The following is a 12154-nucleotide window of genomic DNA, read 5'->3' as shown; positions in this document are numbered from 1 at the left end:
GCATCTACGTGTTTCCATGCACGTCATATAGTGCTAAAGGTGCCAAATATCAATAGAACGTGTGCAAGCTCTCACTTATTATAGTACACTAAGCACTCAACTTGCCCAGTAATGCCAAATTAATCTTTTGTGTTAGAGCGAGTCTTACAATAGCATAATCAGTCACATACTTTATTAGTGTGGCAAGGCGAATATTCATTTTAAGCACCTCTGCTACTAAAAACAGCCAAACATCTATGTAGTTCTCTTCATACACATTACTCTGAAGACGCTTGCTTTCAGCTGCTCGTTATTATGTAGAATAGCGATGGCAAGCTCACCTGGGCAAAACTCCATGTCCATTGCCATTCCTTCAGAAGCTGCGATGTTGGACACCATAATAAATGCTGTAACAATGAGCAATGAGCGTACCAGTTATTCGCTTAGGTTAAACACAGTAATGAAAGCAGCATGTGTTGCTATCCAAGAAATTTTCGGTCAATTGTTTATTACTGTCTAAAACTAAAGCAAAATTCTCCTGCGTTCAGTTGTGCTAGATTAGGAAAAGGTTCTTTTTTCACTTTCAGGTAAAAGGCAAAGCACCAGCAGGAGGACAAATAATAATCTCGACTGCAAGATCAAGTGAGGCAGTTCCCGGAATGCATGGAGAGAGCGACAGAAAAGTTGAAGCAGTTGGAGGAAGCTGCAGCCGAAGTGAGCAACTACACCAGCATGTCCGACCAGGCGTGCAAGGTGGCGGCCAAAGCTACGTCGAAGGAGAGTAGGAAAGGCAATCCAGTACTGGAGCCGTATGCAGTCGGAGCTACTACGGGAATTTCACACCTCTCTGGCTGCTGGCGTCACCAGCACTCGAAGACTACCACGTGGAGAGGAGTGGCCACCATCTATACGTCAACGGTGCGGGCAGCAACAACGACCACGAAGCCCCACCGTGGTGGTCTAGTGGCTAAGGTACTCGGCTGCTGACCCACAGTCCACGGGATCCAATCTCGGCTGCGGTGGCTGCATCTTCGATGGAGGTGAAAATTTTGTAGGCCTGTGGGCTGAGAATTGGGTGCACGTTAAAGAACCTCAGGGGGTTGAAATTTTCACAGTCCTGCCCTACGGCATCCCTCATAATCACATGGTGGTTTTGCGACGTTAGCCTAATAATCAACCAACATACCATACGATAAATAATGTGGCTTAGGACCCGCCTGGACAGGTGCTGCATTGGTAACATCGTTGTTTTGTGAGGCTCTGACCAACTACCGCGGTTGTTACCCTGAGCGGGTCTGGTATTGCACCTACTGACTGCGTCAGCACGTGGTCTCGTGCACCACGTGCGGTGTGCCAAGATAAGGTTTAGCCATTTTATCTCTGCGGCATGTTCCCTCCACTGTTTTCTAGGTGGAGGGAGCAGTGTGGGAGCGGCTGCCAAGAGCCTGCCGATCACAGAAAGAAAAGAACAATGAAGACTCGGGTGGGCAAGCGGCAGCTGTTGGCACCAGGCCGTTGCCACCGATGCTTAGAAGAATCAACAATGTTCTGGATCTGGCTCTGCGTTTAGCCTGCGGGGTACTAGACTGAGCAGTCTCGAAACCCCTGTATGTTGATATAATAAAAGAGTTGTAGTTGTTTCTTGAAGTGGTTAGACGCACCAATCAATCATATTTTGTAAGTGCGCCTTGTGGGCGTATCTGACATAAAAACCATGTCACTGTAAGAACAAGCTATTGGAATAATTAACTAGTGTGCCAACGTACGCGATTACAAAGTCGGCCTTGGCTGTGACAAATGCTGTAAGCCAGCGTCAACGTATAGCGCTAAAATAGGGCTCCAACTTAAGCTCATGCGATGCATGTGTATCCATTGCCAGTCCTGCCGGGCACTCGAAACACACAGGCGGTGAAAAAGTGCCAGCCAAAACAAGATTTCAAAATGCTACGGTGGCGCCCACCGAAAGCACGTGCAGATTCGCCTCAAGGCATATCGCAGTTCGACTAAGTCGAAAGCCATGATTTCCGCGCTGTTCACGTCTCTTTGCATCACGATGGTAGGCCGTTAGAGTTGTACTAAACATGCGCGGTGCATGCATCCAGGCGTGACTCGTGATTCATATATCATAATATTGACTTGTGACCTGTGAAAGTGTACGGCAATAGTTTTATGCCGCATAATACCGGCATACTGCACGCAAATCGGTGTTGTAAAGTGGAAGAGCTGGAGTTTCGCTTGAATAAACGCAACAAGTATACTTACTCGCATACACTTTACTGGGCTCGTAGTTTTTCCCATCGACTGCGATTATATCCTATGGCGGCGGAGCTCAGCGTTTTTTGTTGTGGATGAAAATCTGTGCAATCACAAACCACCGAAACAGCACTATTCCCGCGATGTGCTGTGAACTTCACAGGCAGTGCTCAGCAATATCTTCCTCTTGCGGTGGTTGTTGTCGCATCACATGATAGCGCTGTGGTACCAAAGTGACATTTCATAAGCGGGTGCAGCGTGAACAGTCCCGTTTTTCTCTTTTTAAACTCCCACAGCCACTGCTTGCCATGCTAGCGAGCCGCGCCTTGGCAGTTCCAAACAAGTTATGGCTTCTCTGGGAGCGAGGGTATACCGCCCAAGGCACCTAGTAGCGAGATGGGTGGGTTCTCGTCTATAGATCAGGCACACTCTTTTGACAGCGTGCTAGTATTTTGGTTGAACGAGAGTGAACAAGATTCCTCTCCAGAGTAGGCTCGTGCTTCTAAAATAGAGTGCATGCATTCTTTGCGGGAGTTACTTTAGTCTCCCACTAAATTGTACGTTCTGGTTCCTCTGAAGTGTGGCAACTTCCTCCAAAGTTAGAGTCAATTTAGCTGCTAGGAATAACGTTTTGTTGTCGAGCGCTTTCTACGATCTAACATAGAACATGCAGCATAGATTGCTGGAAGTTACGTCACAATAGAGGGTGGACATCGGCACACAGATTATACACAACACAGCAACACTGAACATGTACTTCGCGCATTACGGACAGCCATACATACATTAACTGGTATTTCAATCTATGACGTGTAACGTCATGGATTTGCGTGGGTGGTGCTATATCTTCATGCGTGGGTGGTGTATATCTCTATTACGCGTGCATGAAAAAAAAATACACATCCAGCATGTGCAAGTGTATGGTGACGGTTCAGTACTCTGTGGAGACGTCGACGTTTTATTATAAAACTAGATGGCCCTCAATGCCCTTTTTATTACTAAATTACAATTATCAGCTGGAATTCCACCATATCGACTCAATGCGGTGAAGCCACTCATGCCAAGTTACGAAGTTGTAGCTAGGCATTTACGAACACAGTTGGAACGATCTTTCAGCAGTGGGGGTCGAGAAATAATCTACAAACTTTACCATCCACTGACTCATCCGACTTGCGTTGCCACGGTGTGCACTAGTACACCAGAAAAACAACGCCAGCAGACAAAACGAACAATCGAACGCATCTCTAGTAATTCTTACAGTTCCGCTTACCTAGGCAACACCTTATTGCAGCAGTTAGAGACTGTTGGAATAGCTCAAACTTCAACGTTCGAGAGGCACCTGCACTGAGATCGCTCCAAATAAATGTGACCTGGGCAAGTATGACTTCGGGTGAATGTAGGCCTTGCCTACCATTCGAGTCCGTCCGATATGTCAACGACGCTTCTCGGTTTAATGACACGCGATTCGGAGGAGTAAGAGTCAGTGTACAGTAGAACATTCCCTTTGGGTAATCTGAACAATTCATTGTTTTTTGCTTACGGTGTTCGTAAAATGAGCGATGGGCATCGATGCGTTGTGCATTCAGTCAGCGCACACAGACCACTACAGAAAGCCACCGAGTGCAATCATGGCACGTCAGCGACTTATACCTGAATACACATGCTTGTCATGTGGTTCGTTTTAATAAATCAACATAGTGAGATACTTTCGTGTCTATTTAATTTGGTTTTCAGCAATTGATGATGGATTTGAAGCTATCAGTTTACAGATACAAATCATTACACATTGACACGGCCGCTGCACTATAGCACATTGTCGCTTGAGACATAAAATACTACTTAGTCAATGAAGTACACGCGCACTTATTGATTATTACAGGGGATTTAAAATTTCTCTGCACTTCAACCAGCAGGAAAAGCAAGGAACATCTCCTAATTGATTGATATGTGGGGTTTAGCGTCTCAACACCACCACATGATTAGGAGAGACGCCACAGTAGTGGGGATACGGAAATTTCGACCACTTTGGGCTCTTTAACGTGCACACAAATCTGAGCACACGGGCCTACAGCATTTCCATCTCCATCAAAAATGCAGCCGCCACAGCCGGGAAGGAACGTCCTCTAGACTCGGAAGTAACAACTGATAATACTTCCCCGCTTCTCGGTAATTTTAGGGGCGAAGATCCTTTAGGCGTGGGCTGTGCATTCTCTGTATGTAACCACCTCTCGTTTAGTTCTTGCAGTGTTCACTAGATGGCGGTACTTGTGGCTGATGATGAAAATATGCAAGATGTTATAAACTAGACGGCGGTACTTGTAGTGGACGATGAAAGATGCGAGTTTTTGTAAAACAGAAATGATGTCACATATGGCACTGTCATTGGTGGAAGGCAATAGTTCGATTTAGTGCGGTGACGTACGCTAGGGGGAGTGTTGCAATAAAATCAAGTGGGCAAGATGCACGGAAGATTCATGGATTACCAGGCTTACCTCCGGAGCTTCACTCACTCATTGTCATTCACTTCGTGGATATGGCGGCACTTTTTGTATATTGTTCTGTGAGTGAATTCAAAAAGAAAGTTGGCGTCTTCGATAGCGGCAAGTCATACGTGGCTGGAAGAAGTTGCCACGTTAAGAAGACGCATCGTCCTGAGGGAAACTTCCTTGCGCCTAAACCACCACAGGAAGAAAGACACACAGAGAAAGAGCGTTATGACGCTCTTTTCCTGCATGTATTCCTTCCTATGGTGGTTTAGGCGTCTAGAAGTTTCCGTCCGTATGACGAACCAGCTAGCCAAGCATCAGGTACTTCTAAGACGCATCGTGTCTGCTTTCGGACATTGACCAATGAAGTGGGACGGCGTGTTTCTTTAATTAGTTTTTTACAGCGCGGTCAGCGTGGTGGGTTGTTGCATAGTGGTGTATCACTCGCGTACGTCGCAAGTCTTATTTATGATTTTTATAGCATTTTACCTTTTTTATTGTCTTAAGCCTGTACTCTATTCCAGCGGCAAAAAGCCTGTGCTGTAAACTAAGTCCTTGCGACTCGTTACATGTTGCCGTTTATCCTCACTTCGAATTACTTCGAATGTGTTGCCATTGACGTTTCGGGAACAAAACGTTCAAGATTACAAAACCATGCTTTTGGTATCACTGAAAGCTATCCCATTAAAGTGTACCCTTAGAGGCATATCGCTATGCGACATTTATAATTCTTTCTGTCATCGGTGCTAAGATCTCGGCGCTAGCTTGTACACCGTCCTAGGCTGACGGAGTATGAGATTTTATTCACGCCATGTCGACAAGAGAGTTGCATATACTGGAAACTCTCTCTCTGAGAAGCAGAGGAATCGCTGCTTCTTTTACTCTCCTTTCCTCGGAAGAGTATGTACCACGGCTAACTATGCACTACTTTCTCACAAGGTTAAATAACTGTGGTGAGAATAATGTTGTTGCTCTGTTCTTTACGTGGTGCGTCTATTTATCTGAGTGTGGGCAAGCGCGTTGGTTTGTTGCTTGGTCCTACGGTCGAGATGCACGATGTTATGGCGTAAGGTAGAGTTGTACCATTGCTCATGCCAACAGTTGGTGAGGCCCATGCGAGCAGCCCGCAGGTAAGCAAAGAAAGAGGCAATTGCTGGGTGGTCCTCCTTGGCAAGAATCAAGGGGGTGACCACTTCGACGTCCGTCAGCTACTGGTTTGTGCACAACGAATATTCCTCGACATTAGAGGCTGTGCAGTGCAGCTAGCGTTCTCGAGACACGGTACACACTTTATGGTGGTGCACTTGTCCGTGAGGCTTGCACGGGGAGGTACAGTCTTAAATACCGAGGACATGGTTGCTAGTGCAGGCGTGTCAGACAAACGCGTGTCGTGCACGCGGCACAGAAGCTGAGTCCCGTGGTGGCTTTTCGGTACACGCTGCTGCCTGTTCACGTTAATTTTATCAAGTCCGTGAGCACGAAAAGTTTCATATCGTGAGCGAGCTTACACGGCCTCCCTCTCGGCCGAAGACATTGTCGGAGTTAACGCGGGAAAGATCCAGCCCTGACATCGTTCAGTTTTTGAACTGATTGTTTTTATTATCGCGCTGCACCCGCCGCGCAGCCCGAATGCCAACTTCTTCTTCCTTGACGAGCGGCGCATTGAGGCGCTAAAGGGCTCCCCCCCATAGAGCGAGAGCCGTAGGAATCACCAGAGGAGTCGCCCAGTGGACATGCTTGGATGTTGGCATCCATACTTTAGATTGAAACCCCGCGACCGCGAGAGCGGCGATATACGCAGGTTTCAGTCGATCAGCAGCCACGACGTCTTCACGGCCATTGATGTCCAGCGTGAACGTCTTAGGTGTACGATGGAGTACGCGGAATGGGCCATCATAGGCTAGTGTTAGTGGTGGCCGTATTTGGTCACGCCGAACAAAGACGTGAATGCAGTCATGCAGATCCTGACTGACGAAGACAGACTTGGGTTTTTGGTCGGCAGGAATCACAGGAGCGAGGTCCCGAAACGTGGTGCGCAGCTCTCGAATGTACGTGGAGGCATCGTGAGTGGAAAGGGGCGATGATGGCTCGAAGAATCCTCCTGAAAGACGCAGGGAAACGCCATAGACTAGTTCGGCTGATGAGCAGCCGAGATCCACTTTCAATGCTGATCAGATGCCCACAAGTATGAAGAGGAGGTGGTCGAGCCAACGTTCCCTTGGCTGGTGAGCAGTGAGGGCAGCTTTCAGTTGTCAATGAAGCCGTTCGACCATGTCATTGGCGGAAAGATGGTGGGCTGTTGTGTGGCTGTGTCGAATACCCAGGATATTGGCAAGTGCGGTGAAAAGGGCTGATTGAAACTGACGACCGCGATCAGTGGTGACGACAGAAGGGCATCCAAAGCGCGGCACCCAGCCGTTTGTTAAAGCCTTGCCAAGTGTTGCTGCTGTAATGTCGGAAATGGTAAACGCTTCCGGCCATCTGGTGAAGCGATCCACACATGTCAGCAGGTAAGAGGCTCCTTGCGAGAACGGAAGAGAACCGGCGATGTCAAGATAGACGTGAGAAAACCTTGCGTCTGGAGGCCGAAACGGAGATGCTGCCGTGACAGTGTGACGGTGAACTTTAACGCGCTGGCACTCAAGGCAGGTTCGCGCCCAGCGTCAGACATCAGCATTGATGCTTGGCCAAAGGAAACGAGATGTGGCTAGCTTCTGGGTCGTACAAATACCAGGATGGCTCATACTGTGCAATAGATCAAAAACTGCACGACGAAAAGCTGAAGGCACGAAGGGCCGAGGGACACCAGTAGACGTTTCGCACGTTATTAATGAGGTAGAAAATGGAAGCGGGCACTCCGTGAACGATAGAGACGTGGATGAAGAGCGAAGACGATGTGGCTCAGGATCGTTGCTTTGGGCAGCTGCTAGCTCTTCCATGTCTAATGATGGCTGGGTCGACAAGGCATCGATGCGGGATAGCGCATCAGCAGCGGCATTTTCCGGCCCATGTAGGTGTCTGAGATCCACAGTGAACTCGGAAATAAAGCATAGTTGACGGATCTCCCGTGCAGTATAATCGCTGTGATTGCGATGGAAGGCAAACGTCAGGGGCTTGTGGTCTGTAACGACGTAAAAGTCCCGGCCCTCCAATAAATGACGAAAATGTTTCATGGCGAGGTATGCTGCGAGGAGTTCTCAGGCAAATGTACTGTATTTTGTCTCTGGTAGCTTCAGTTTTTTGGGAGAAAAACCCAAGGGGCTGCCCACCGGATACGTGCTGCTCGAGAACGGCGCCAACTGCCACGCTTGATGCATCGTTGATGAGACGAATTGGGGCATCAGGGACGGGATGTATGAGCATGGTAGCGTCTGCCAGAGCCTTTTTGGCAGTGCCGAAGGCAGATTCAGCGTCCTTGGGCCACTCCAGTGGCGCAGCCGGGTCTTTCTTTTTAGCCAATAGGTCGGTCAAGGGCTTTAGGAATGTGGCGCACTTTGGAAGAAAGCGGTGATGGAAGTTTAGTAGGCCCAGAAATTCTCGGAGTCTCTTCAGTGAAGTCGGGGGTGGAAAGTCTTGAATAGCCTTCACTTTGCCTCCCCTTTGGAGTGACAAGGTGGCCTAGGAACTCTATTGTAGCGACGCCGAAGAGGCACTTATTGGGAATAATTACGAGGCCGTAATCATCCAGGCGGTGGAACAGGGTGCGCAGGTGGGCTTCATGATCAGGGCCGGATGAGCTTGCTGCAAGGAGGTCATCAAGGTAGGCAAATACGAAATCGAGACCTCGCGTGACTTCGTTGATAGTGCGCTGAAAGGTCTGTGCAGAGTTGCGCAATCCAAAAGACATCCTCACATACTCAAACTGACCGAATGGGGTGGTGATGGCCGTCCTCGGAATGTCGGCGGGTTCTACAGGAATCTGATGGTAAGCCTTCACTAAGTCAATCTTAGAGAAGATTGTGCACCCAGCCAAATTCGATGTGAAATCCTGTATGTGAGGAAGTGGATAGCGGTCTGGTAAGGTGTGGGCATTGAGAACGCGGTAATCCCCACATGGTCTCCAGTCGCCAGGATCTTTCTTCGGCAACACGTGGAGTGGCGACGCCCAGTTGCTGGAGGAAGGCCACACAATGCCGAGTTCAAGCATGTGCTCAAACTCATGGCGGGCGATGGCGAGGTGTTCTCCAGATAGTCGACGGGGTCGTGTAAAAACGGGAGGTCCAGTGGTCACAATGTGGTGAGTGATGGAATGCTTCACCGGTGACTCTCTGGTGTGCGGCTTCGTGATGTTGGGAAAGTCGTCGAGTATTTTTGCCAACAGCGAAGCAGGTGTGAGAGCTTGCACTCCCGTTGGCGAGGAAGTACAGAGTACACCATTTATGGAGAGGCGGGTGTTGAGATCAATGAGGCGATGAGCATGCATGTCCACAGCAAGGTTGAAAAAATTGAGGAAGTCAGCTCCAAGAACAGCTTGCGAGACGTCAGCGAGGATGAAAATCTAGCGAAACGTACGGCGTAGTCCAAGGTCAAGTGTAAGAGAGCGTTGGCCGTATGTGCGAATGGCGGAATTGTTGATCGCTTGGAGTGGGCAGGTCTGTTCGTTGCGACGGCGACCTGCACACGAGGCCGGAATGACGCTAACCTGGGCTCCTGTGTCGACTAGGAAACAAGCGCCAGTGATCTTATCAGAAACATAGAAAAGGCGGCATGACTTTCGACCAGTACCACTTGCCGCCGTCAGTGGCCGGTCGTCGCACTTCCCGAACAGGAGCACGGGCGAGTGCACTTGCGAGCAGAGGCACCGAATCGGCGGTGGTACCAGCACACGGTTGAGGATGAAACGTCCCGCAGCGCGTCGGGTGGCCGAAGTTCCGGAGAACGTGAAGGCGTCGAGGAGCGACTGCGTATCTGGAACCTGGATGACGGTCGACGATGCGCAGGTACAAAATCATCGAGGCGCCTGACAAGGGCGTCCGAACGGTTCTCGATGCTCGCGAGTGCCGGGTCTGCAGCGGTGGCCGGTGGCGGTGTGATAACGGCGTTGAGGCTATGTGCCCGCGAGTAGTCCGCCACTCGGTCAGACATTTCAGCGAGTGTGTCTAGTGGGACATCTCCTGCAGCTACGAGGACCGGGACCATGCTCTGCGGTAAGCGCTGGAGGAACAACTCACGTAACAGCTTCTCCTCTTGAGGGGCGGAGGGGCCGCCAAGGAGCTGGTGCATGCGTCGCAGGAGCTGTGATGGGCGACGGTCACCAAGCTTTGTAGCCGTGAGAAGCTGTTGGAGTCTGCTGTGTTCGGACTCAGACTTGCGGGAAATGATAGCTGCCTTCAACGTGTCGTAGGAATGGCTCGGGTGCAGTGACGCTAAAATATCAGCTAAGTCGTCTGCTACGTCCGGAGGTAAGCAGGATACCAGATGCCAGTGTCTGGTCTATTGGCTGGTGATTTGCCGTAGACGGAAGTGCGCCTCGACCTGCAGAAACCATGTGCTGGGGCTGTTGGGCCAAAATGGTGGCAGGTCGACATGTTGAATCGCAGCGACTGCAGCACCACTAGGTCTGGCGTCTTCTTGGGCGTCAGGACCGGTAGGATTGGTGGCAGAGCCGGCGGGATCCATGCGGGATGATCGGGGCTGTGTGTTCTTTATCGGGTCACCATTTACTGTCGGAGCTAACGCGGGAAAGATCCAGCCCTGACAGCGTTCAGTTTTCCAACTGATTTTTTTTATTATCGCGCTGCACCTGCCACGCGGCCCAAATGCCAACTTCTTCCTTGACGAGCGGCGCATTGAGGCGCTACAACCTCAACGTCTTCAAGTGGAAGGCCGAGGTCCACCACATTAAGTGCTGGTTTCAACTAAAATTTATTTCTCCTGCCCCTGGCTGAACATTACCCTGAAAACATACTTCTAAGAAAAGTAAGTTTTGATTGATTGATATGTGGAGCTCAACGTCACAAAACCACCATATAGGTACGAAAGACGCAATAAAAGTAAGTCTTGTGAATGTGTATAATGTTAGCTGACAGAAGCGTACAATCGCACCAGGTGTAAATCAATCTAATTTTTACAGCCAGCCAGTTGTTTGAAGGCTCTTTCATTACAAAACGCTCAGAAATGTTTGAACATCAACTACAGCTACACCACCACAAAAGTCAGTAGCTGTGCAGGCTAGCTTGTTACGTCATGGTCGCGTAGTGGGTACTTAGTTGATACGGAAAGGAAATAATTATAGCGTGCTGGTGACTTATAAACAGCACTTGTGCTAGCTGGTAAAGTTCAGACGCCCAATTTTTGGCTTATAGACGTTACTTTTCTTGCAGGACACTGAAGGCCTTCCCCGAGAAACCACACCAGCTAATCGACTGATGAAGGGATGAGAATAGGGCCGCGTTTTGCAATCACATTCGCTCAAGAACTCGAAGCTCAATCTTTCTCTAACTTTTCAAAGAACAGAGCCTTGGTAGTCGATTATATTCTATTATTTTACTCTAGTTCTCCTGCAGAACGTGCGATAAAAAATTATAGCTCTTAACATGTCAAATTAATAATGTATATCTAACAAATCACTTACCACTTAAGGCGAACACAAAGATATACTTGAAAAGTGCACAAAGGAGACGAAGCCTCATTTCTTTTCTGTCAGCTGGCGCCGATACGCGTACATGCATTCAAGTTCATTGTTGAATTGGGTGGTACTTTCTTTATACGCAACGACTTCTAGCCAAGAGCATAAAGGCTCCTAATCAAGACAGGATGAACTGATATAGAAGAAACAGCAGACACAGATCACTAGAACTCTCCTCGTATCAGTGCTATAATAAAACCTTTACACGTACCCCTTTTATGCAGATGTGATCATGGCAGAAACATAGCCTTGATTGAACGTCACAAAAAGCCTGACTCATTTCTCAATTCTCTAATTGCACGCGTGTTCTATCAACTTATTAGTCACTGAAATGTGAAAACAATGCGAAAAAATAAATAAATTTGGGGACCTTTAAGCTCCGCCTTGAAGAGTTCAACACGATAGCAATATGCTGCTCATGGTGCGTACTTCAAGCACCTAATGCATGCAATTTATTGTAAGGTGTTGCTCGAGAAGTTTAAACTATGGACAAATACAATAAAATTGATCAACCTGAATGTGGCTTGGGTAAGAAGCTTTCGCGTATGTCTGCATTCTGTATAGTACGTTATATTCGTCAAACTATGAGGTAGCATGCAAGCGAAACATTTGCGTTCCTTATATGAAACAAATACGTGGGCTTATTGTAATAAGTACCATAGCATGTGCGCCTTTTTAATGTGTGGCTAGATTTGTATCAACAAGTCGTTATGATAATGACATGATCTGACGTATGAAACGAATGTACGCTTGTACCGCAGAATAATACTGCGATGCTGCAATGGCGTCGGCACGCTGGCGAAGGGAA

At 48.5% G+C, this 12154-nt stretch overlaps 1 protein-coding gene across 2 annotated transcripts in view; it reads right to left on the bottom strand.

Annotated features, from left to right (window-relative positions):
• LOC119179871 (japanin-like-RA2) overlaps window positions 1–11521 on the bottom strand; it is a 146006-nt gene extending 134485 nt beyond the window's left edge. For both annotated transcript variants that reach the window (XM_075869320.1, XM_075869321.1), the window contains exons 1-2: window positions 11293–11521; window positions 321–386 (exon numbers count right to left, since the gene is read on the bottom strand). In XM_075869320.1, the coding sequence (XP_075725435.1) occupies window positions 321–386; window positions 11293–11389 (163 nt within the window). In that variant the 5' untranslated portion in view covers window positions 11390–11521. The remainder of the gene's footprint in view (window positions 1–320; window positions 387–11292) is intronic.
• Between the last annotated feature and the right edge of the window lie 633 nt (window positions 11522–12154).

This window comes from Rhipicephalus microplus, chromosome 7 (assembly GCF_043290135.1).
Source record: "Rhipicephalus microplus isolate Deutch F79 chromosome 7, USDA_Rmic, whole genome shotgun sequence".
NCBI classification, from domain to species: Eukaryota; Metazoa; Arthropoda; class Arachnida; order Ixodida; family Ixodidae; genus Rhipicephalus; species Rhipicephalus microplus.
This window is presented reverse-complemented; position numbering and strand designations above follow the sequence as displayed.